General features: G+C 37.2%; 1 protein-coding gene across 3 annotated transcripts; it reads left to right on the top strand.

Moving 5' to 3' along the window:
- The first annotated feature begins 677 nt into the window (after window positions 1–677).
- On the top strand, window positions 678–25,724 carry LOC137293952 (NAD-dependent protein deacetylase sirtuin-2-like). 3 transcript variants are annotated; one of them, XM_067824844.1, is made up of 16 exons: window positions 678–704; window positions 5,652–5,711; window positions 9,707–9,734; window positions 10,902–10,933; window positions 12,268–12,289; window positions 13,159–13,314; window positions 14,189–14,295; window positions 14,728–14,784; window positions 16,061–16,129; window positions 16,428–16,551; window positions 17,465–17,530; window positions 18,545–18,600; window positions 20,504–20,580; window positions 21,539–21,593; window positions 22,529–22,666; window positions 23,611–25,724. In XM_067824844.1, the coding sequence occupies exons 2-16, from the start codon at window positions 5,694–5,696 to the stop codon at window positions 23,713–23,715; spliced, it is 1,110 nt and encodes a 369-aa protein (XP_067680945.1). In that variant the 5' UTR covers window positions 678–704; window positions 5,652–5,693; the 3' UTR covers window positions 23,716–25,724. The 3 variants fall into 3 exon arrangements, with proteins under 3 accessions (XP_067680945.1, XP_067680946.1, XP_067680947.1); XM_067824845.1 differs by lacking the exon at window positions 678–704 and adding an exon at window positions 739–885 and having other exon boundaries at window positions 5,655–5,711; XM_067824846.1 differs by lacking the exon at window positions 678–704 and adding an exon at window positions 2,836–2,989.
- The last annotated feature ends 1,476 nt before the right edge of the window (window positions 25,725–27,200 follow it).

The following is a 27,200-nucleotide window of genomic DNA, read 5'->3' on the forward strand; positions in this document are numbered from 1 at the left end:
AATGCGAACACTTCAGTGCGTCTCTTTTATGACTGTATGAATTTCCCTTTTCAGATACATGTATTATATACTACCTTGAATATGGTTAGCTGAATCAATTTTCTGAAATCACCAGATGCGAATATTTCCATATATTTCCGTATATTTCCATACAACTTTCCATATACAGTGGGTCTAGAAATCCAGTTATACATTGACAGTGACTCCAGCGATATGTTGAGCCACTTTAGTCTTTTTTCAGTCTTGAAATATACTGTACCCATTTTTGAACATTAACGACTTCTGTGTCAGTTGGTTTAATCAGGGAGCCTATAGAGTATCTCTGGTTTAATGGATCTAAAAATGTTCTTTGAAATGAATCTGTGAAGCATCTATGTTTTTTTTCTTTGTCGTTTATAAGATAGCACTTGATTTGAAATTCTAATTGATTAGTCAATTAACAACGCGCGTATGTAAAGCACAAACTGAAATCCATGAGGTTGCCAACTGCTAACAGATTAGGGTGAGTGAATGCGCAAATTTGAACGTTGCAGTGTGAGAAAACTAGTCATTGATTTATAAAGGCTTCATACAGTGATGCTGTTCTGCAACGCTGTGACCTAGAGCTCGTGGTTCACCTATTATTAGCAGTGAACGAACATCCGGGTTGAGAACGGTAAACAAGGAAACCCTCCGCCAATCACAAGCAGAAGGAAATACAATAGGTATGTTGAACTTTACGCCTCCTGAATATATACTGTTTTATTGTAAGCATTCTATATTTAAAGAACTAGTCAAAACATTCGATGTTTTGACACATCCTCCACTGGCGAGTATCACTCCCAGTCTCACAAGAACCCTTGTAACAGCCATATGAAAGAAGGCTGTACAGTAGACTTCTCTATGGTGGTGCCATTTATTTATGATTATGCATGACGATCCGTTATCTAATTTGAATACTTAGAATGTGTAATCTGCATTACGATGTGAAATGTAATATACACTGTATATTTATGTTAATTATTTTACATGACAGAATATTTTTAGGACAATTCTTAGCATTGTTCTTTTATAGATGTCTGTTCCTGTAAAATCATCATGATACACAAGTTATTGAATGACTTTTGTTTCAGCAATATCCCATGTATGTGGTCTTTAAATGCCCGTCATGAGGCTGTTAGCGAGAGCAATTGTTAGATTACCATTAGCCAGAATGTGACAGGTCAGAATCGTAACACCTCCGATCATTACGTATATATAGGGAGTGGTTGTATTATAGCCGTATGGTTAAAGATTAACTTGTGGCACCAAACCCGAAGGTTTCAATTCGATGTGGGTACCACCACACACAATCAGACATGATACTTAATCCACATTGTCCTAAGATATGGGTGTGGTAGGGTAGCTAAGCGGTTAAAGTACTTGCTCATGTGTGGTTCGATTCCCTACATGGCACTGTCTGAGGTGATATTGCAGGAATATTGTTACAAGTGGCATTAAACCATACCCACTTATTATTCTGTCACTAATTATGTTTCCTTTCAAAATGATATTGCAGGAATATTGTTACAAATGGCATTAGACCATACCCACTTATTATTCTTTCTCAAACTGTTTCCATTCAAGACTGATTGAAAAACTGTTGGAGATGTAGTATTAGACATCAACTTTCTCTCATGTTGCCATCCCCTAGTATCTGTTACTAGAAGATGCTTGTGACAATGTTTATTTATGGTAATATTTACTTCAGTACATACTGTATAAGATCTGCAATCACTGAAGCACTTTTACCTCTACAAAATCTCAAATCTATCTCTGTTAATTTTTACAGCTACATTTTTTTCTCAATGCAAAGTCTCAGCAGTCACTGAATGTAAAACTTCAGATTATCTGAATACTTTTTCTTGATAATGAATCTTCAATGTCAATTCTGTGTGACAATAATAATGAAAACACAATACTATAGTTTTTCTGCACTCAGAATCAGGGAGAGAAAGTACAAATGATAACAGACTATGTGAACAAATGAAGAATATAGTCTATTATTTATGAAGCTTACTTTGGCATAGCTCAAAATTCACCACAGGTGGTTTGTAATTGGAGCACATGATTTAAATTGGAGCACATGATTTAAACGAGATTATGTCTACACAATTTGTTGGAAAAGTGCCCACTAACTGCTTTGTTACCATGGCAAAATTATCGTGGCCATTAGCCCAAAGTAGGTCATGAATACTGAAAGTTGCATAATCTACAGCTAGTGTCATGGTTGATAGATTGTCATGAATATCAATAATATCACATTGTCAAACATGGGTGCATACAGTTCAAAACATCCATTCATTCTGACTCGTGTATAAGGATCATTTGACTTGAGTATGCATGGTTTTCACTTGTGTCATTGTCAGTTAGCCAGTGACTCTTCTCTGCACAATGCATGTTGAAAATAAACAACAACAAAACAGTGGGAATATTACAGAATAAAACTCACCTGGAACGTTATAATGTTTCTTTAGCACATGTACTGTCTCACAGCCACACACGCATATTTATATTAGATATATATTTCACAAAAATAAATAGATTCTCATCTCCAAAGTAATGTGTGTGGATGTCCTTCATCATCACCGTGGTGATAAGATGTTTTTGATCAAGTACTATGGGATGCTTCGCTTATTAAGTACTTCGTCAGCTTGACATAATTTTCCACCAGCTCAGGAAAGCACTGTGATATCATCTGGGAACAAATCAATCTGAGCTCTATGGTGTAGCTCTATGGCCTTCTCTGTAAGGTTTGATAAATCAAGTAAAGGGTCAATGGCCATCCCATAAAGGATCTGTTTGTTTGCTTCAAAGCTGGATTCATAACTATCACACTGGCATGGATGTGAGATGGAGGATAGCAGACAGAGACACGTTGCAACAGAATGTCTTCCTCAGTTCAGATTCAACTCCATTAGGCTTTGGTCGAGTCCTACTATGCCAATGACTGTCTTCAACAGGAAAGGAGGTCAGTTCCTCTAACTTGACAGAATACTAGTTGTGGTGTGTAGTCCATGAAATTAAGCAACATTGAGCAACATTCCCCTCAGTGAAGCACATGTGATACATGTTGTCTCAAATTAGGCAAGTGAGTTTGTTCCAAATTGCCTAGGTGCACCTAACAGTAAAATTGGTACCCAGTTGAAAAAGTCATGGGACTGCAACTTTCTTTTGCCTGACAGGCAGCTTTGGTTATCCAGAGTAATAATGTGCTGTGCTGTTGTTTATGGTGCTCTGTGATCATGCCTAATGTGGAGTTAGATGCTATATAGATGGACACATTATTAGTATTATTATCAATACAGAGTTCATGAAGGGGTTTACCTCTTGGGAGGGTGTTATCAGGATTGCCTTCTGTATGCATATACCTCCAGTCTTGAATGCTCTTCAGAGTCTGGACTTTGGCTACTCTTTCAAATATATTGTAATGACAAGAGTCTTGATATCAGCCATAGGACAGTGCTCTGAATGAGAAAGTCAGCACTGTACTCAGTGTCCCTGCAGCAGTAATTGAGCACCAGTCAGTGCAGGACAAACTTCTAGACACTGCATTGACAAATATTTCTTCGGAGCTACATGAACATGTGCTGCTGCAAATGTAACACTATATTGTCCATCACTGGAACAATGAAGTGATCCTCATTTCTTGGAGGCATCACGATATGGTTGTGTCATACTGCAGTAGAATGATGGTATCACAGTATGTAATTGTCATACTGCACGGGCATTGTCATTATGACAGGTATAACTCTATGGCAAAGAAACCTCACTAATGACTGTCAAGTCAGTTTCCCAATTTGTCCAGTGATCCTGAAGTGGACAAATCTCTATACAGTATTTATACAAGCATTTGGAGTGCACTAGGACTTTGGCCTCCGAGAGTAAGGGATCAGGCTGCAGGTGTACAAAACATGCTTAGTGCTAAGACTACCTTAAGTTTGAGTGAAGGCATGGAAGGCAAGGTTACATTAACTCTAAGAACAGCAGCCAGACCACAGGCTGGTGAGATGTAAAACTTGTCAACCCTAACCAGAACTTACCTGCATACTCACAATACTCTTATGCATGTCTAAATTTTAACATAACTATCAGGCAGATGAATCTGGCTTGAGAATCTTGTCAGTCTTTGTTGAAAATAACCCTTCTTGGATGGTCAGTCAGTCAGGCAGGTATTTTGAACGCTGCCAGTATACAGTACACTACCTTCTTACCATACTGGATCTGTGCCCTTGAGATCTGACAGTGCAGATACCAATATGGAATCACAGGTGACAGCAGTTGTATCAACATCACTTTTCATCCTTGATTTCCCGGCTTGGTCTACTCTGCAAGCAGACCACTTTTGAGCAGTGTTGATATTATCACAGCTATTGCCTCTGTATTTGTACTTCCAATGGACTTCCACACTGTTTACCTCTGCCATTTATACTGTGATTAGTGTTGATATTTTAGCCCTGTTAATGTTACTGTAAGTGTACAGTTGATGACTGTATCACATTTTATTTTATAGACAAATTTTCAGTAAACCTTTGTTTCACCCTAGGAATCAAACAAAACAATATCCCAAACCTTCACTTCTGTTGGCCAAATTACGCAGTTGTGAAAGGTAGAATATGAGAAGTGTTTCTCTTTCATCAAAATAATAATCAGTGATGAAAATGTCTAGGAAGTAAATTGAGGAAAGGAATGAATCTTTTATGTATTTAGTGATAAAATACTACATCATCGGGAAACATAAAACCAATATTTTACTGAGGTGGAAACTGAAATAATATGTTTTGTTACTTTCATGTGAGTGAAAGAACTCCTTGTGACAGAACTGCTGTCAGTCTCTGTAAGACAAGTGAAATCAGTCGAAAAACAGATTCATTATACAACTTTTAGCTTTTTCTGTGAAACTGTTCTCATCTTGTGACATTTTTATTGGAAGCTTTGCCACACATGAAGGTGTCATAACTTCAATACCTGGACATGTTAAGACGTGATTGAGTGAGAGTGAAGATGATAAATGTTACGGATGATCAACTTTTTATATTTTTTTAGTTATTTTATTAAAATCATATTCCATCTGTATCTTGAAGGAAGACAGCACAGATGATCTTCTCATATTGTACCCATGTTGGGAATCTAAACTCTGGTCATCACTGTAACCAGCAAGCACAGTGTAACCACTGTGCTACACCATTGCGATGGGTCCAGAGAAAAAGACAAATATCCTCTTTGGCTTTTTTTTTCATTAAAATCAGATATTCTTTTTGGCTTTTTTATGAAAGGGAAAACATGGTTCACTTCTGGAAAATGGTTTAAGAATCGTAGATTTTGATCAAAGGCCTTATCAGTTTGAAAAATGTGCCATGAGACATCAGTCATGATCAGAAAGATATGTAACTGAATGTATCCCAGAGATGGACAGTGCTTAGTTAGAGACTGGTATCTTTTAAACAGAACTTGTATTACTGTTAGAAAATTAACAATTTACTCACATAATCATGACGGGTCTAAACTGATCACATCTTGAGCTTTTACTAGGTTTATTATCAGTATCAACACAACATGCATGGTTCACTTCAAACATTAGATTAAATTATTGGTTTATCATGTTTAGGAATAGTTTCCTGTTTGTATTTCAGCAGACTCTTAACAAAGTACTTCTCTAAAACTGCACCACAGAAATGGAAGGCGAGAAAAAGGTAAGATTGTGTTGATTGAAACTGTTTATCTTTGTGAGCAGATAATCAAATAGAGATGGGAGGGAGTCAGTCATAATCAGTGATCTGTTTGTGTAAATCAGGCTCACAGAGATGAAGCTCTCATTGATGTCATTCAGACTGACCCTTGGCTAACTGCTTCTCAGTAACTGTCCATCGGGAAAATTAATCACTCTCGTTATCAGTGTTAGTTCTTGCTGCAAGTGATTTCTGCCAGTACCTCATTTCATGGGCTAACGGGAACAAACAGTTGCAATGACTGATATCATTATTCCATTAAGTGAAATTATTTTCTGAATACTAAATTTAGACTGATTCCAAAGTGCTATTCACTCTGCTACATGTTCGAATATTGATTGGAAGTGGCAAGACTTCAGATGTTGTTTTGTGTTTAGAGTAAGTACTGGAAAGTTATCACTCACATTAGGCAATAGGAATTCAATGCGGTTTTAACTCCACTGGGTTAATACCAGTGGGTACATGTCATTTGACAATAAATGAAACATAGTGAAGTTGAGGTTGAAGTTGAGGTAGGTGTGACGCTCCCTTTATCCATGGCTAAAGACCCGTTGAGAAACTGTGATAGGTGGAACGGAATGGTTTTATTACTCAGAGTGGTATTAATATTTCAACGAGTATTTGTACCTCAGCATTCCTAGGTTGTTTAAGTCATAAGTTCCCACGTACTTCTGTTCTAATATGACCATGTTTCCCAGTTCACGTAAAATCTCCTGGTGACAAAAAATCGGAACACAATCTCTTATCCTGTTATCTAATCAGAACACATGCTTGGTTGATTTAGATCCAATATGGCGTCCGTCATGGAGTTAGTTGATCAGCATGTGAAGGACAGATTCAGTATTTCATGTTCAACTGAAAATTAGAAGCCTAAGCAAGAGAGAGTACAGGAATCAGTCAACAAGATGTTTTTGTTGATGTGTCACACAAGAAATTTAATGGCTAGCTTGATTATTGTTAATGAGGGCAGTGGAGACTCCATTGATACACCACTACATGACTGAATTCTGTCTTCAGTATTTCTGACACCATCCTACTGTGCATAACGTTAAAGTTGTTAAAATGACAAATGCCAAACAAAACGCAGCTCATGGAGGAAATATGTGTCCAACTACATTTGAAATTGCAAACAAACTTGCTGAAACTCTGGCAAAACCACTCCTCATCATCAAATTATAACACTCAGTTCCAGAATACCAAACCCAACTAGAAAAGAAAATTTTAGCTCAGATAATGGTGAGGATTACAATGAAACATTTTCTCTCCAAAAATTACATACTGCCCTGAGACAGGCTCTTGACACTGCAGCAGGAGCTGATGATATTCATTATCAGCTTCTGAAACACCTCCATGATTCTAGCTTGGGAACTCTACTCAAAGTATTTGATGGCATTTGGACAGCCGGAAACATTCCCCACTCGTACGTAGCACAATGCCATCATCATCCCTATACCAAAGCCTGGCCGGGGTCATACTGACCCGTCAAACTACCGTCCTATATCACTAACTAGCTGTGTTTGTAGAACCATGGAACGCATGGTCAACAATCGATTAATCTGGTACTTGCAGACAAATAATCACCATAGTGACCTCCAGTGTGGTGAAAAAAAACACCTAGTGCATCTGGAATCATTGATACAAAGTTCCATTGTCAACAAACAACATGCTGTATCTATCTTTTTGGACTTAGATAAAACATATGATACAACATGGAAAGATGGTGTCTTAAAAGATTTACATGAATTTGGATTGAAGGGCAGATTACCTCAGTTCATATCCCAGTTCTTAAACAAAGACAATTCAAGTATGAGTGGGTTCTACATTGTTTGAATATTTCCACCAAGAACAGGGCGTCCCTCAAGGCAGCATCCTGTCTGTCACCCTTTTCAGCATCAAAATTAACAGCCTCACTAAAGTTTTAAATAGTTATGTTGTTGGGATGGATGATTTCAATATTTCATGTCATGGTAGGAATATGAATGTAATAGGCAGCTACAACTCTGTCTTAACAAACTCCAAAAATTAGCCAATGAACATGGCTTTAAGAACTCAGAATCCAAAACAAACTGTATTCACTTCTGCCATAAATACAAACTGCACAAGGATCCAGACCTATCCTTAGATGGTATGTGTATCAAGGTTGTAGAAGAGGCCAAATTCCAGGGAATCATATTTGACCATCACTTAACATTCTTACCACACATAAAATATTTGAAAACAAAGTGCTTGAAGGCTGTTGACTTACTAAAAGTCGCTTCAAATTCAGAATTGGGAGGGGATCAGACTACCCTCCTTCACCTGTACAGATCATTTGTTCTGAACTAAATTACAGCTCAGTTGACTATGGAGCAGCCTGCAAAAGCAATCTTAAAAAATTATATTCTACCCACCATCAAGGCCTTGGGCTCTGCCTCAGAGCCTATGGGACTTTTCCGGTAGACAGTCTGTATGCGGAGGCAAACGGACCCTCTCTCGCAAAATGCCGTATTGAACTTGCACTGCAGTACATCACTAAATTGCATTCAAATGAGTCCAACCCAGCATACAGCTGTGTTTTTAACTCTCTATATGAAAACCTATTTCGTAAAGTGCCCAGCCTGGTTCCATCACTTGGAAGCAGAGTTCAACCACACAAGTTGCCAGTGCTGCAAGTCATTGAATCCTAGACAACAGTTCCGTCTTCACCGCCAAGGCCAAAGCTGTTTTTGCAGCTTTGGCCTATTTAAAACACCAGACCCACTCAAAAAACAACCTTCATTGTGTTTACAGCATCCTGCCTTCAAGCACTTGAAATAATACTTCAAGTCACCCTGTCATCCTGGACATTTTGATGAAGAAAATAGTAGTGATGAAAATGATGTTGTATTGTCCACAGCCGTTTTACTCATGACTATCTGCTGAAAACAGAGGGGATGGACCTCCCATGTGTATCTCCTGCAATGAGGTGTTCACCATCAAGCATATTTTGCTTGACCATGTGGACTTTTCAACTGCAAGGAACTCCCATTATGTTACAAGAAATATAAAAGATCGGTTTTCCCGTGTAAGCAGGCACTTGATCATAAATTCCCTGAGGGAAGTTGACCTATATCACAAATTGTAGTTTCATAGGGAGAATAACAAATTGCTTGCTTTTCTATTCGATGTTATGACATCTTCAGTTTTTAAATGGTGGTGGTAATGGATGCAAACTTGATCTCGTCACATATGGCTGGAGTAATGTCAATGTGACTTAAAACTCAACACAACTACAAATATCCTCTAACCAACACATCAGTATCCATATTTATCCTCCATTTCTTCAATGGCCTGTGTTGCAGTAAAGTAATTTTTTCACTCTAGAAAAGCAATTTATTTCAGTTTTAATTGAATGGTTTCCTGCCATGTGTGTACATGCTGTTGTGACTGAGTATTGATTTGATGTTCATAATATTGTAACATATTGTGTAAAAAATTATGTATCAAAACCGTGTGTGACTTATTTCACAGTATACATTTCATCAACATGCAAGGTCAGAGCATATGAATGTCAGTTTCCACGATGAAACTAGATCTGTTTGTTTCTATTTAAATGATTATCATCATCTTGATGACTAATAGTTGTTATTATGTTATTACCTTGAGACAAATCAACACAGGTCTAATGGAAATAGCAAATATTTCTTTGGACACAAAGAAATGATGCCTTTTACCAATAAGCAAATTGCCATCGGGCTAATAGGCTTGTGCCAATTATACAACCTAAATGTTTCATCTAGAAAGTTCGTACCAAAAGCAAGGCACGTTTATGCCCAAAATGATGCACATGTTGTACCAAACCTGATCAAAGTTTTTTACCAAAACAATTAGTTTAGACCAAACTCGACACAAAATTTGTAGAAAAAAACACGACAGATGTGTACCAAATATGAAATGATGATGTTACAAGGTACCTGTATCTTTCATTGTCCTCATTTCAGGATGACAGTAAATCACCAAAGAAGCCAGGTAAGATGAAAAACTGCAAAAACATACGTCATTTTCTGGAGTTGGAAGGGCTGGGGACATTTGTGGAAACGTCACATTTTTGTGTTCATAGTTTCAGAACATCCAGATTGTTTCTGAAGGGAAGTTCTGATCAGGACATTCTAGCTTGTCAAGCAAACATTTCTCAACGTTTTTCATTTTCTTGAACAAGGTATTTTCTGAAGGGATATAACCTGGCTGGAACCGAATACTGTTCTACTTACTAATCAAATGCAGTGGGAGTTTAAGTGTGGATATTCCCCTCCCCATCTTTATTTCACAGTTTAGAGTTATACATTTTTTTATCCCCCCAGCATAGATATGTGTGGCAGATCCTAAAGTGGTGCCTATGGCTCTTTACAGGTTTTTGTGATATATTATTTTCTCCGTTTCCATGGAAATGTTTCGGACTTAGTTGCAAAATGGAGGAGTGGGCTGCGTTTCCAGAGCACAACTCAAAAACTTCTGAATACCTTTCTGCAAAACTTGGCAGATATGTAGGGGAGACCCTAAGGTAGTGCCTTTTGCTATTTACAGATTTTTATGATTTATCATTTCCCCAGTTTCAATGGAAATGATTCTGACTTAGTCTGAAAATGGGCTTTGTTTTCAGAGCACAGCTCGAAAACTATTCAATGTCTTACATCAAAACTTGGCAGATATTTGAAGCAGACCACAAAGTGGTGCCTTTTGCTATTTACAATGTTTTTGCATTTTTATTTTTCCTTGTTTCCATGGACACAACTCTGACTTAGTCTCAAAATGGAGGGATAGGCTTCGTTTGCAGAGCACAACTGGAAAACCATTTGATATCTTTCAACAGATCTTTCAACAGAGACAGATCTTGAAGTGGCATTTATATTTTTCATGACTTCCATGGAAACAATTCAAACTTAGTCTAAGAAAACATCAAGCAACTGTCAGATGATTTATCCTTTCAAATATGTAGGGGCTGGGGGGATATGTCATCTTGTGATGACTCTTGTGTTAATCTTCATGAAATGTGGCATGATGATTTCTAAATATGGACATTGTACATTTGTTGTATTTAAATCATAAGAGTCAGTTGAATTAGTTTTAATTTTTGGACAGTTTTGCAGATGATGATACCTTTTGGATAATTATGTCATCATGTCTCTCTTTTCTCAGAAGGCAAGGAAGAAGGAGCCCAGTCAACACAGGTTTGTATTGACTATGGCTTTCATTGATTGTTTTAGAGATTTCCTTTTCTCAGCTGTGATTCATATGTCTAAATAGAAATATACATCGGTGATTTTTTGTGAAGAAATAAGGGTTGTTAGTGCAGTTACAATGAAGTCCAGAAGATTCCAGTTGCAGCTTCTAACCCAAAATGAAATCACATGTTTGTTAATGGTGGTCATACCAAAACATGAACACAGAATAAATGAGAAATTAGAATACTGCACATGAAACACAGTGGAAGTGAAAAACGTGTCTGGAAATTCTGAGTTTATTGTGGCAGAAACAAATTATTTTAGAATGCTTTGGAACAGAGCCTCGTTCTGTTGAGTAATGTTCCATCTGTGAATTAAATTTGAAGGCTACATTGATCGCAAGCTGGGGTTAGGCAGTTAGAGAGACTGTTTATTGTGTTTGGTCCATGTAGCTATGCAGTAAAAATTTTAAAAATATGTTTAAGCTGGCTTGTTTTGCACATTCCCAATGTTTTTAGTGCGAGGATCTGTCAAGGAAATAAGAAACCACCAAAGCTCAATACAGTTATTGTTATTGTCCTGGGTCCCAATCCACAAAGCAGTTGTAGCACTACAATATTCATAAGCCTACGATTAACTGTAGAATTACCACAGGTCGTAACATTCACTCACTCAGTCAGTCAGTCAGTCAGTCAGTCAGTCAGTCACTAATGGTGTTGAATGTCAGATGAGACTCAGCAGTGTCTGTGTCAACATAAGGTTAATGTCAGTCACGATGTTGGCAGCAGATGACACTGCTGTCGGACAGTATAGCAAACCCTTGAAGGTCCCTGGGTAGAATAAGCCTTCAGCAACACATGCTTGCCATAAACGGTTACTATGTTTGTTGTAAGAGGATCGGGTGGTCAGACTCGCTGACTTGGTTGACACGACATCGGTTTTCAATTGTGCAGATCAATGCACATGTTGTTGATCACTGGATTGTTTAGTCCAGACTCGATTGTTTACAGACTGCTGCCATATAGCTGGAAGATTGCTGGGTGTGGCGTAAACTAAACTCACTCACTCACTCACTCACTCACAGTTTAGCATACTGGTTCTGGGTTCAATTCCAAAATCTACCTGATTATTATTTACACTCGTGAGTTGAAAATGCATAGTCCTGACCAACATTTATAGCTAACTCGTGGACATAGATCTAAGATTATGTCAAAAGGCAACATGTTGACAGAAGATGTGCTAATGTGAAAAACTCTAATTCTTCTGTTTTTTAATTGGATATAAATAATTATTAAGTATATCCATTGATGTGTATGTGAATATATCGTTATCTCTTTCAGGTTGGAGGAGCAATAGATGCACGTAAGTTAACCTTGACATTGAGATCTGACTGAGGATCCACAAAGATCCAGGTTAGAGTTGGTCTTCATTGACCCATGCTTGTTGTAAGAGACAGCAGGATCAGGTGGTCAGGTTTGCTGACTTGGTTGATACATACATCTCATCCCAAGTGTGTAGATCGCTGCTCATGTTGTTGATCATTGGATTGTCTGGTCCAGACTCAATTATACAGTCAGCTCAAATATTTTAGAATGCATCGTAAAACTAAAGTAAACTTGCTTAATCATTTACTCACTCATTCACTCACTGAGATTAACCAGTAGATCTGGTTCTGTTCTGGTCTATGTAATACATGGATTTACTAGAATACCCCTCAGAATCTCCATACATTCAAGAATCATGTCAGGTTAACTTGGAGTTGTCATAATTCATGTATTATATTCAAATTTTGATTTTGTATTAATGAAAAATCATTTTAGTTTTACAAGAGACATTTTACATTTGAGCCATTCCTCATTCCTCATTTTCCATGAATTCCTATTTATTTCATCTAAAGTAAACTACTCGTATATATGATCATTGGGCACTGTCTTCATTTTCTACATTTACAGTCAGACACTGATGCAAGGAACATGCAGTGGATTTGTTCTTTAAGTCTACAATCACAATTCTATTCACTGAGAATCACATTTCTAATTGTGATGATCTGTAAAATCAAGAATCACAATACAAATTGTGTGGTACACCTGTTGCTACAGGTTTAGCAAATGACTTGTGATTTAAGACAAAGTATAATTTGGAATATTATTGCAAACTGGAAGTCATGACTCAAGAAGCATGTACCTATTCTTCATCTTCATTTGTGAAGACAAGGCACTTCGATCCTTCAGTTGCTGCAGGCTTGAGCAGATATTTCACCAGCACTGTCAAGTTAGATGATGTGGAGAAAGTCCTCAGCGAGGTGACCTTCGAGGGTGTGGCCAAGTATCTGAAGAGTGACAAGTGCAAAAATGTCATCACAATGGCAGGCGCAGGGATATCGACATGTGAGTGATTGTGTCATGGAAACATGAGGTTATATGTAAGTGTAGTCATGGAAACAGGGTTGATTATTTACAAGTTTGATTATTAACTGACTACCGCTGTATAGCTGGAATATTGCTGAGTCCAATAAAACTAAAACTGTTGTCATGGAAACACAGAGGTTTATGTAAGGGTTGTGATGGAACCATTCCATAAAGGTGCAGGTATGATTTTGTCTTCAACAACCCATTCTTGTTATAAGATGTGATCAGGTGGGTAGTCTGATTGACTTGCTTGATACATGTCATTGGACTGCTCAGTACCTTGATCAGCAACAAACAAGATGTCCAGTTGTAGTTGTTGGTGTTTTTATTAGGTCAAGCAAGGACTTAAGGACTTTACCTATGCCAAAATGTCTCACGGTAATATGATAAAATAGTTCTCATCCATAAAATATCTTACCCTTCTTATTATTCATCAACATCTAAAATATTTCTTTGAGTGACGTTTTCGAAGTTAGAAGTCAGATAGAACAAGTATATATGTATGACAACTTCTTTAATTCTAGAGCAGGACATTTCGATACAGGTTCATTTTCAAGTAAGAATGGTACAGGGAGAGAAGATCCGTACATGTTTTGTCAAAAATGCTCAAACAGATCAGACACTTTTAGATTTGAAAGTGTAACATGTATAGTGAATGAATATTTATCCAAATTATCGCAGATAGGTAAACTGGAAAATTGATAATTTAATGTCCCACATAGACCTGAAGTGCAGTGATTAAATACCTGGTACCACCAAGAAAGTAGTCACTAGTCTCTAGACCTTTAAAATATGCAGTCCCAGCCAAGTCTCTTTCAGCAGTGTTAACAGCTTGTCTCTTTCCTGTTACCAGCGGCAGGTATTCCAGACTTTCGCAGTCCAGGAAGTGGCCTCTACAACAACCTCCAGAAGTACAACCTGCCAGACCCTATGGCCATTTTCAGCATAGACTATTTCGTAGTAAGAGGATCATTTGATCTTTTCAATATATTTTATTTTAAAAGTCTAGAAATATGTTTTATGTAGTTCTGTTTTACATGCAAGGCCTGTCATTTTCCTATAACGTGATGTAGCACTTCAATATTACTAAGAGGGGTGAAGTGTGCAAATATAATAATGGTTCACCTTATAATTTTTCTATCAATAACTGTTTATCAGATGTATGGAGTTATCATGTTGACAATTGCTTAAGTCTTGTATGTGTATTCTGAAAGCCATATCTAGTTCTGTCTTGTAAGCTCTGTTAATAAATGGTCAATGGGATAAACACTTAACTGATCATTTTGCTAAGAATCATGTAAGGGCTGATGGTTTCAAGTGTTTTGGGCACTGGCTGCTACACATTTGATGCTATCAGATGTTACTCCTTATGCAACGTTATTTTGTTCACAGGAGCATCCAGAACCGTTTTGTCACCTTGCAAAAGAACTTTGGCCAGGACATTTCAAGGTCAGTGAGAAGATGCAGAGGCTGTGAAGAACTTGTAGCCATGGAACATTCATGAGATGTTAACTCAATCAGCTCCCTTTTGACTTATTATTAGATATCCTTTGTCAGTGTGATTAGTGATTCTGGTAAATGAATTTGTTAGAGATGCTGAGATCAAGGGCTGCTTTACAAAGATCAGCCTTCACACGGATCCACCCATGATGATCTGGGTTAGAGTTGATCTTCAGTAACCCATGCTTGTCTTTAGAGGCAACAAAATCAGGTGATCAGGCTCACTGACTGATTTGACTTGTATCCCAACTGCTTGGATTGATGCTGTCAGTCCCTGGATTGTCTGGTTTAGACTTGATTATTTACAGAATGTCGTCATATAGCTGGAATATTGCTGAGTGTGTAAAACTGAACTCACTCACACACTTACACAAAACTTACTTACAAAGATTAACATAGACTTTTGACAGTCATAATCAAAGTTTCATATAGCACGGAAGCCCTGCTAAGATTGTTATTGTTTCAGACTGGCAGTTTCAAATATTTATAGGCCCTTATCGGTACATTATCTATCTCTTCTTCAGCTGTAATCTTTTCCTTTTTCTCTTTATTATGTTCAGAAATCATCCATGATCCATCATGTTACGATAGCTTACAGTTTCACTTCCTGATATCACACCAACACCAATCTTTAACAGATTAAAACTCTCTGTGCCATAGGCTTTGCTAAATGACTTTGTAGAAACAGTGTGAAACTGTGTACAGTGTAGTCTGTTATGTTTTTTATTGGTTTGATTTCAACAAATTGGGCATGCAGCTTTCATTCAGGGTCTGTAGAACTTAAAGCCTGCAGGCGGCAGCAGGTCCTGATGGCCAGCTGGCAAATTAAGGTATTGCAAACACTGGCCATAATGCTAAGAGAACATCTTGGGAAAGGGCCATAGCGCTTTGTAAATCAAATTAGCCAGCCTTGAATCAAATTCCATTTTAAGGAGAAATGTTAGTCCAGCATAAAGATGTACAATAGTAGAGAAAATGCCAAAACAAGCACCTAAATATTCTGAAACTCTTTAAGACGTTTGATTGATTTCACTCTGGATAGGTAGCGAGAGGCTGTACGTCTGTGTTGAGGTGTGACAATATGACTAGTGATTCACATTCAAACAGTACGGTATATTTACAGTATTCAGGCATGAGTCACGCATCAGAGATTTTTTGTTTCTGTCAGTTCGCTGAATATTATCTCTCAGGTTTTTACAGTGTGTCACTACTATACGTTTTTCAGCCCACACCCTGTCACTACTTTGTGAAACAGCTCCACGACAAGGGGAAGCTACTCCGTCATTACACTCAGGTGAGTCGTGAATGAGGTCCATTGTAGTTAAGCACAGTGATTTTATTGATGAAATATCACCTTGTCCCCTTGAGATGTTAGTCAAACTGTCACTCACTGGCTGCCGGGTCAAGATTCGGTCGTTTACATGTCACTGTGATCTTGCTGGATCACCCACTTGCTTTAGTAATGAAGGGCTGTTATGGTCAGAAGTGTTAACTGGCATTGTCATTTATCTCTATTAATCATAAATTGAAACAGATGGGTCTTGGTACAAGGCCAGTCAATAATTTGTAAATTTATTTTGCACATGTTTTAGAATATTGACACACTGGAGCACTACACAGGCCTCCCCGCAGACAAGATTGTGGAGGCCCATGGGACTTTCCGTACATCACACTGTCTCAAATGTCAGAAGGAATTCTCACAGGACTGGATCAAAGGTACATCATCAACACGGCTTTGTATACAAACAACCCAGAAGATGAACCTTTTTTTAAGTAAAGTAAACACAGAAATAGCATAATTTGAGTGAGTGTGTTTGGTAAGTGTAAACATATCCATCTCATTTGTCAGATACCATATTTGGTGTAATAATAAGTGGTCCGTATTATGACTGTATTATTTATGTGTACGACAGACAAAACCTAATTTCTCTACCTGTAATCATACCTTCCAAGCAAAAGGAAACACATGTGCATTTTTATATATGAATGCTTTACCTTTGTGCACAAATAAACAAATTTACAACATCTGTCTGTAAGCCACCTTCCAATGGAGACTAAAATTATATATACTCTGTTACACAGGACCGTATTAGCTATGTGCATGATTGCTGAAATTAAGAATACCTGTGTAAATCCACCCATCTTTTTCAGTCAAACTGAAAAATTGTACATCTATTTATCTCTATATGTGTATATGTGTGTATATGAGTGAGTATATGCATAGTACTGTACTATATATATGTTGTAGAGTGGGGATAAAAATGGAAATTGAAAAATGAAAAAATAATTGTCCAGGGCAGTAAGAAAACCACTCACATCAAGCTAAATTTGATGTCAGAAATTAGGATGTAGCAAAGAAATACAGTTTTAAACTTCAGAGTAAATGATTTTGATACAGGTTCCAAGTAATTATTCTATAACTATGATCTTTTCCAATGATTTCATATGCCTCCCCAAATATGAGTATCAGTTTTATGACTCACCTCCTCTGATGATATCTGTCTGGTGTGTAAGTAAAATAGATCACGATGCAAGAATCATTGGAAATGGTGGTAAATGTGTTTAGAAAATAACATGAATATTCAAGTAATGGGGACTGTTTTGAAATGTGTGTATTTGCATGATACAGAGAAGGTATTTGCGGAGGAGTCTCCCACCTGTGATATTGAAGTCTGCGCTGGACTGGTTAAGCCAGGTATGTGGTCAGTAGATCAATTGTCTGAACCATGTCATGTTTTCGATGTCATAGTGTCTATGTGTTTTCAAATCAAATGACCTTTAGAAACTGAAAAAAACTCTGGATATTCTACACAGTTCATAAAAAATATCAAGGATAAAAACAAAGCCAACTTTCCAGGCCATATGATGTACTGCCACACCAGCTCTTCTATCTGAAAGAATTTCCGGAAATGTCTCTTTTCAAATTTTGAATTAAGGACTGCAAGTATGAAATTAGTGCTGGAATATGATTTTTAGCAAGCTAATGTTGATGTCAATCAATAATTGGTACAGGTCGGTTTGATGCAACTTGTTGTCCAATTTTTGTGTAAAGATAGTGAGCATTGATATCTGATTTTATGACATTGTGTGTATGCTAAGTATTTGCCACTCACTGTCTGCCTGAAACTTTCTTTGAAGGAAGTTTGCAGTTGCAGCAGTTCAACCCACCTCATCAGTGTCCTTGTTCACACTCAGTAATGCCATATTGCATGGATATGTTTTTCTTGAATCCTTTAAAAAGCATCATTTAAAGTTTCCCTTAGTCATTGTATGCTATAATTAATACCATGCCTTATTGAATATCCAGTTTAGCCGGACATCTATCCATATCATCATAGATAAGAGAATGAGTATATGTTCGGACCTAGCTGGATCATAGACACTCAAAAATATTCATAACATATTCAAGACTCTAAATAATTACAATGTTTTTGCAGTTTTTGATTAAAACAACTTTGGCCTTTTTTATTGTAAATTCCTTAAGACAATTTCTTTATATAATGTCTAAATATGGGTGGAATTTTTGTGAATGTGCAAATGTTAGTTAAACTAAGTACAAAAATGTATTTGTTGTTCAGCAGAAGAGAACTCAAAGGGATTTGTTATATCAATACAGAGGGACATTAGCATAATGTGAGGCAGACTGCTTGACACTGACATGGTCAGGAAGAACATCTGATAAGTAACTAATGGTGCTGTTTTGTTGTAGATATTGTTTTCTTTGGTGAAAAGTTGCCTGACAGATATTTCAAGTGTGTTAAAGAGGTAAGAATATATGGTTTCAGCTTGCAATGTCAGTACTTTGAGGATGTGTATTTGTTAACTTGAATACATACAACGTGTCATGGCTAGTTTGTCCACTCAATCAAACACCGACCTGGTGTCTAGTAAGAGGAGTATGCAGTCATATATACGAGGGGATGTCAATAAGTTTTGAGCCTTGCATAGAAAAACACAAAATATTGGTATGAACCACATTTATTTTTCAACATAGTCTCCTTGTGAGTCAAGACACCTGTTCCATCTTTTCTGCCAGTTGCTGATGCCATCTCTGTAGAAGGCACCATTTTGGTCCTCAAACCAAGCCTCAGTAGCAGCAATAAGCTCATTATCATCCTGAAATCTACGACCACGCAAGTGTTTCTTGAGATTTGGGAACAGATGGCAATCACTTGGTGCCAGGTCTGGAGAGTAGGACTAATGCGGCAAGATTTCGTGCCCACATTCCTGGACAGCAGCGGCTGCAACATGGTGTGTACTGGAGCATTGTCTTGATGTAGAAGAATACCACGTCTGATCTTGCCCCGGCGCTTCTCCTTGATTGACTGTTGCACTTGCCTCAACAAGTTAGCGTAATATTCCCCATTCATTGTCTTCCTTGTGGTAAGTAATCTATGTGGATGACGCCTTTGCTATCCCAGAAGACTGTCGCCATTACCTTCTGCACTGATCTGGAGGCTTTGAACTTTTTGGTCCTGGGAGAAGTGACATGTTTCCAATCCATGGATTCTTGTTTGCTCTCAGGATCATAGTGGTGGATCCAGGTTTCATCACAGGTTTTTAGCCTAAAGTGAAAATCTTCTGGATTCTTGTTGTATCTGATTAGCATGGAGTTGCTTATGGTGACCCTTGTTTGCTTCATTTCGCCTGTAAGCATTTTTGGGACCCATCTTGCGCACACCTTAGACATGACGAGATGTTCATGAAGAATTGTCTCGATGGATCAGTGGAGTGTGATTCGACGATTTTCCAGCACAAGTCTATGCACTCTGTCAATGTTTTCCTGACTAGTGCTTATTGTTGGGCGACCTGAACGGGGGTCATCTTCAAGACTCTCTCTACCATGCTTAAATTCATTGACCCATCGTTTGATGGTAGCAGATGAAGGGGAAGACTTCCCATAAACTGCTGAAAGCCTTTCTTGTTCTTCGCAGAGTTTCCTTCAAGAACTAAAAACTTAATTACTGCTCTATACTCAATTTTATTCATTTTCACTGCCGTGAGGCGGGTCTCTTTCTGTCAATGTGACCTGTTCAATAACTTCTGAGAGTAGGATACCAAAACTTATATATCACATCAGCTACACCCCAAGGTTCAGTGTCGCACCATAGGTTGTGACACCTGGGTATGAAAAGTGCTCAAGGCTCAAAACTTATTGACATTCTATCACAAATGTGATAACATGAAATGTGTAAACAGTAGCATACCAACATTCTGTGTCAGAACTGATTGCAGCCATGTTAGATTGCAACCTGTATGACTTTAAACATCTCTTTCTACTGATCAAATGCAGGCAGCACACATACAGGTATTCCACTTTGGTAAACAATGCAATAACATGCTGCATCCCTCTTGTTGTATCACTGTTTTGAGATGTTGCAATTCCTGATGCTCTTGTGACAGGGCATGGACAGATGTTAAAATCAACAGCTCCTTTTTAACTGTATATGTTATTACTGGTTTAGTTACTGGTTTAAAAATAAATCCAATGAAATTGACTCAACAGATGACAAGATTTTTTGAATACTCAAAGGAAGTTATCATTGCCCCAAACTGGAAAATATTTTTATTAATACCCGGTGGCTGGCTAAATATTATCCAGAACTTTGATCCACATATTTTCACTGGAATATAGATGAGTTACGTGCATGTATTTTACCTTCTCCAGGACCTTGAAAAATGTGATTTGCTCATCATTCTCGGAACATCCCTGTCAGTACAGCCATTTGCAAGTCTCACTGGGCGGTAAGTGTGTTATTGATTGAGTATAGTCTTACACCGCTGCAGCAAGCAAATGCCTTATATACATAGATACCTCACGTACCATGAAAGTACGTAAATGAAAGAGCTACATCACACAATAATTTAACAAACTGGTTTGAACTTTTCATGTTTATACAGACAGGTATGTACCAGGATTTACCTCGAGTCCTGTATTGTAGGGTCCCTTGGACTTATGCCCTATATTTTCAGGGCTCCTGGACAACAAAATGGGTATCAAAGATATGTAAATATTAGTGTTAATACTGTTATTGTATTGTGTATCATGATCATATCATTGTATTTGAATGAATTAAACAAAAGAAAATAATCTATCATCATTACAAAAGTGATGCAGGATTTATCTCCCTTTGATGATGACAGCTCCACTGTCAAATCTTGCATCGATTATGGAAACCGTTGATCGCGGTAATGATCCCAGATTATGGTTAGTTCATGGGTTAAATCAGTGTCTTCTTCAGGTTACTTGTCATATCTTCCCATGTACCTCTGTTCTAATACAACCCTTTCATGATGTCTCCTTTACCCTTGTTGACAGCAGACAAGCAGACGATAAATGTCTTGTGTGCCACATCAACAAAGTATTGATTCCTGAACTCTCAGTTGCTAGTTTCTGTTTTTCAGATGAACATGAAATAACTCCCAATTGGATCTAAGTGGATGTAACACATGTTCTGATTTAATAGAAAGAAGGGATAACATATGTGTTGCGATATTTGGCTGCAGGGGGATTTTACAAGAAGTAAGAAATATGGCTGTATGAGAACAAAGGTACATGGGAAGATATGACTCGAGTAACCTCTGTTGGAAGAAAATGGGGTTTAACACAAAGTCATAGATGGTAAGCCCTGCTTCAATTCAGCCTTTTGTTCACTATTCATTATGTGGAAAGCATTTAGAAAATGCACTTTTTACATTTCAGAGTGCCAGCAAAAACACCCCGTTTGTACATCAACTTGGACAAAGGAAACACAAGTGTAAGATTCAAAGATTTCATCTGATGATTGAATAAGATAAGCATTGCTGTGGATAAGGCTGCATGGCAGCTCAGAAAACAGCCTTCTGTTCCTGAACTTGTACATGATATTGTTTATAATTAATAGATCTTGTGATATTGTCTCTGCTTATACATGAATGCAACATGTTGATATCACTGAAATGTTATTTAATACATATCATAACAATAGGGTTTACAACAGGACAGCTACCAGTCATGACTGAGAAAATATTAGCTTGTACTCTGATGAAGCTGTGAAATAGTCTGTTGCAATAAGCAACATTACAGATTTAAATCTTAGTCAGTTACAAGTAATTATGTACTGATAGAAAGACAACAAAGGGTGATATGTGTCGCATTAATCTGGCATACAGACCCTGAAACAAACATACCCAGTAGATTACCACAGTTTCAGAATAATGAACAAAGAGTATGCTGTTATATTTTATAAAGAGAATTGAAGAGCATTTTTTCTTTAAATTTGTTAATTTTGGAGACAAGATGTTAGTCTAGTTTCACATGTAGCGCTGCAGCGATCCATCCAGACTTCGATTTGATTCAATTTTATATACTAGTATTGGACCCTTGATTTGATAATATTCGATTTGATTTGATTTTTCATACAAGTAAAAACATCAGATTTCATTTGACTCTCTGAGTCAGCTTTTTTAGCATGAAATACATCGTCAACTTGGCGATGTCTGCTGACAACAATTCTGCTAGAGTGGGAGCTCTATTGCTGTGTGGAAATAATTTACATAGGTATTCAAATAGTGAGTGGAAATAGTGATGATGCTCATTGAATAGTGATGATGCTCAAACAAAGGTTTCAGATTCAATTTTCAAAGAATGAAATGAATCAAATCATCTTGTTACAGCCCTGTTCACATGTCACTCTGACCTACGTATTTGCAGGTTGATCCCTTCATGATGCTGTTCATGGGTGGTGGTGCCACGCTCAACTTCGATGATGAGAACAACTATCGTGATGTCTTCAAACAAGCAACATGTGATGAAGGCTGCTACAGCCTCTCGGATCTGGTGGGCTGGGGGGTAAGGCAGGACAACGTCATTCTTTCCTCTGGGTGGGGCCTAGCTGCATGGTAAAGGATTCATGTTGACTACATTATTTTGTACTAGTATGTCACTGAGTTGAGTTTTATGCCGTGGTTAGGAATATTCCAGCAATATCACAGCTGGGAACACCAGCAATGCCCTTCATTCATTGTACCTATTTGAGGAATCAAACCCAGGTCATGACAAGCACACGCTAACCTACTCACCACTAGCCTACTCTACCACTGCTGTTTTGTCCCAAACACCAAAACATGATAGGTTTGTTTTATAAGCTATGATCATGTTACTTCATGATCTTATCAAATAATGTTTGGTAAAACTGCAGTATTGTTCTATTCAAAACATATCTGGGAAAAATAAATAAATTGACGCCAAAATTTATGTGACTCACTCACAAATGAACTAACCTATTCTATATGGTGGTGAGGTAGCCTAGTGGTTAAAATGCATCTGCTCATCATGTCAAAGACCAGTTGCCCAATTGGCTACAATATGTAAAGCCCAATTTTGGTGTGCCCCAACATGATATTGCTGAAATATTCCTAAAAGCAGCATAAAACCATACTCACTCACTTGGCACTTATGTGATTGCATCTCCCACACCTTGACATTGTCATAAAACTAAAGTTGTATATGAAATTCCCAAATTCCCAAGGATTGAATCCCAGTGTCTGCCTGTGATGATCACGTTGCATTTCCAATATTGTGTTATGGTTAATTATCAATTAAGTGGAAACATACTACTAACTGTGTTAACTGCAGTTCAAGATATTCCCCTTTATAGCATGTAGGGTGTTCTGATAATATGTCTATTCCAATACACTTAGTATTATGGGATGGAAACTCATTAAAGTAACCAATAATCATACAGCATCAAAGCCCATGTAATCTTTCTTACCCATGTCCTTCATTCTTTGTAGAAGGAGCTACGGCAGACAGTGGAAAAAGAGCACAAGCGTCTTGATGCTGAGATTGCCAAAGATAAACAGAACACAAAAACAGCCAAGGGAGCCTCCAAGCAGTGATATCTTGCCAGGTTTCTACTTCCCTGATCTATGAGCATCTGACATGAAGAGTATTACCCATCTAGGTCATCTCGGTAGCGTCGTCATCGACCTTGCAGTCTCATTGTTGTTTGTTATTTCTTTTAGTTTTCTTTCCCTTTCTTCACTTACTTCTATTGGAGCTGGACATTTTCAATGGATTGTTGAACTGTATATGGTACACACTTTCCAAGTATTCCATGAAAGTGTTCAAATGTTGATTTATCAAAAGCTAAAAATCAGATATTCCAGACAAGTATTTTGTCAGATGTTTGTATTATTTTGAGAAAGATATGAGACAAATACAGAAGATAAGAGACAAATACAGCATTAAACAAATATTGCTGTCTATGTGATAACGGTTTCATATCGTTCAGTGGTTATAATAACCAGTACTTCTATTGTGATATCAGAGCATCATATCATTGATATGTATACAGTGGTTAGTAGTTAGTTGTTTCACACAGAGACTTTCTAATACTATTGGAAGTATAGCACATTTGTAGTTTCAAACTTTAATGAAACTTACATAATATCAACTAAACATGGTGGATGGGGATGTGCTATTCTGTTGATGTGCTGTGATGATATTTATGGATGTAAAATCTAGATATTTTTTATATTTGTATCCTTATCCTGTATTACTCAGTCTCTTTGCCCGCCTATCTTTGCACTAGCTCCCCACGATTGATTTTCTCATACATTACATTCTAGTACCAATGTGGAGATTCATGACATCAGCACTTTCTGGGTCACGTGGGCCCAGTACAATGGCAATATGGTGGCTCACATAGTTGGAACAACTTCTCTTTGATGTTTCCATCATACTGCTTCGTATTTTCAAAGGAAAGCAGTAAATGCATTAATGAGTAGTGCAGGATAAGTATACAAATATATAAAATATCTAGATTTTACTAGATTTCATTTAACTCTCTGAGTCAGCTTTTTTAACATGAAATCCATCATCAACATAGGGATGGCAGCACACAAATCTGCTAGAATGGGATGAACGATGATAATAGCAATCATGTTAAAGTATTATATTATATTATATATGTATGTGATTTTCTTTCACACTGCCAGTCAGCTTTACCTATAACAAACAGACATTGAATTTCCAGATACATGGGAGGATTCAAGGACAGGCTGTAGTCTTCTTATATTATGAAACGGTTACAGTTGTGAATACAAAATCTGATTTATATTTCAGTTAACACTTGCAAAATTTGGCAGGAGAGTACAGAGTTGTGTCCCTTGGATGAGCCGTGATCTTGCGATCACTGGTTTTGTTTACCTTTATTATTTTACACAAGACGCATGTCTTCAGGTTTCACTAAACTGATGGACATCCTGGACCAGTATTCTAAAGCATAATGACGTTTGGTTTTATTACTGAGATACTAGCACTATGTTGAGGTCAGATTTCACTCACTTGATATACTAGTATACCCAGGTACTCTTTGAAACTGCCTGAATCAGTCTTCATCAGATCATGGGTAGTGTTTGATGCTCTGTAAACTGTATTATACTCAATTTTTGAGTTATTACAAAATAATCTTAGGGTTGCAATGCATAAAAGCAGATTGTTGCCTACTTATATTCAACTGTGTTTCTACAAATTTCATACTTTTTGTAATTCAAGATGGTTGGCATGACTTTGGTGGTTGACACAACTCTCAATATCACGCAGTATTTACTACAGCTCTGGGAAAGGTGTTGTATCCTGACCTGATCATCAATCATACCTCAAAGTTTATGTAAACTATGACGTACGTACCAGTAAATTGTTGATTATCAGGGGTGACTATTGAAGGGGACACAACTATTGCATTAGCAATAGTTTGTTTCAACATACTCTTGCGATAGCAAAAGTCTTGTCACCAGCTGTTGCAGTATTATTGCATAAGTGTTTTTTCACCTTGAATTGTCTCATTTGAAGTCATTTAACAAATGAATGTATAGTTTGTATGAAATAAAAACAATTTGAAAAAGTTTGAGCCTCTTTTAAGAACTGACAAGAATTTTGAAACCCAAAGCAAGTAAACAGTGAAAACATAACCTCAATGAAGCTGTACCCAAACATCCTGTATTCTGCGCTACGCTTTTATCAGTGGAGGTCTAAACTATTGATAGTCACACATACTATCGATGAATTAATAGTGTTTTGTTTCCACCATCAAATAATTGCTATCAGATACTCAGCACTACCTACAGCACTACACAAAACCTGATATGTTTAATACAGGCCCTGTTAACTAGATCTGCATATCTTCAATTTTCTGAGTCTCTCAGGGCATGTTTGTATCAGATATTACTTTTCCAAAATTTACCTTACTTCAGAGTAGGTTAGACTGTCAATGAAGTGAGCTAGAAAATGATTAAATCAGAAACAGTCGGAGACTTTTGTTGTGCCAAGGACACTTGAAATCTTTTCGTGAACTGGTCAGTTCTGTAGTGTCATCAACCTTCCCAAGTCTTGTTGTTTTTTCATTTATTGAAGTTTTCCACTTCTTTCTTTACTTACTTCCTACTGGAGACAGACCTTTACACATCAAGATGTCATGAAGCTTTGTGTGGCACATGTATTTAGTTAATAAGTTTAAATATTGATTATACAGGGAACACAGTAATTTGTTGTATGTTTGAAGATAAGAAAATAAATTTGGAAAAAGAGAAAGGTCCAAACTCATTTTGCTCTGATCTAAGTATTATGGAATACATTTGATAGGTTCATTTCAGACTACGTTTCTAATCCAGTCAGAAGTGTTTACCTAGTTTCACATGGCCTGGTAGGGAACAATATTTTAGTTTAATTGTAGTAACATTCATTATAGGCTTTTTGTTTTTGAGTTTTTTGCTTATACATTATTTAATTAGATTAATGCATCTATGATATTAAGGACATTTTTCAATAGCAATCTTTTAATATTGCTGAATTATACATGTTTTTGTTGAAGTGTTTGTTTTAAATAAGAGTGTTTTAATTGTTGTGAAACTTGTTTTACACCTGTTAAATTATTTATTTTATATCCATAGCAAATACGGTACTTATCTATTTTGCAGTTTGTCCTGCAAATAAGAAAAGTATGCTTTCGTAAAAACTCAAATTGAAAATAAATATAATATTTTAACTTTGTAGTTGTTTCACTATGAATTACTGAATGTATTTACATAATCCTACTGTCATTGTCAATAGTTCACGTGTTTGTGTGCACTCGATTCCATTTCACTCATGAGTACATGCCCGGTATCCCATGGGTCGAAGGTTTAAACCAATGAAGTGAGACCTTTTCTTATGACATACCATCAGTGGGGTATTGGCATAGTGGTTAGAGAGTTCACTCGTGATGCTCAAAACATGGGTTCAGTTCCCAGTTTAAGTTTAATCTGGGAAGTTCTCTTATGGTGTGCCTTGTGATGATATTGCTGGAATATTGCTAAAAGCATTGTAAACCATACTCATTCAC

The sequence above is a fragment of the Haliotis asinina genome, chromosome 8, assembly GCF_037392515.1.
Source record: "Haliotis asinina isolate JCU_RB_2024 chromosome 8, JCU_Hal_asi_v2, whole genome shotgun sequence".
Lineage (NCBI taxonomy): Eukaryota > Metazoa > Mollusca > Gastropoda > Lepetellida > Haliotidae > Haliotis > Haliotis asinina.

Excerpts from the sequence above, each read along its gene's own strand:
- LOC137293952 (XM_067824844.1), top strand. Across the intron at positions 16,552-17,464 it reads CTCACAGGACTGGATCAAAG|AGAAGGTATTTGCGGAGGAG; the intron begins GTACATCATCAA and ends TGCATGATACAG. Across the intron at positions 17,531-18,544 it reads CGCTGGACTGGTTAAGCCAG|ATATTGTTTTCTTTGGTGAA; the intron begins GTATGTGGTCAG and ends GTTTTGTTGTAG.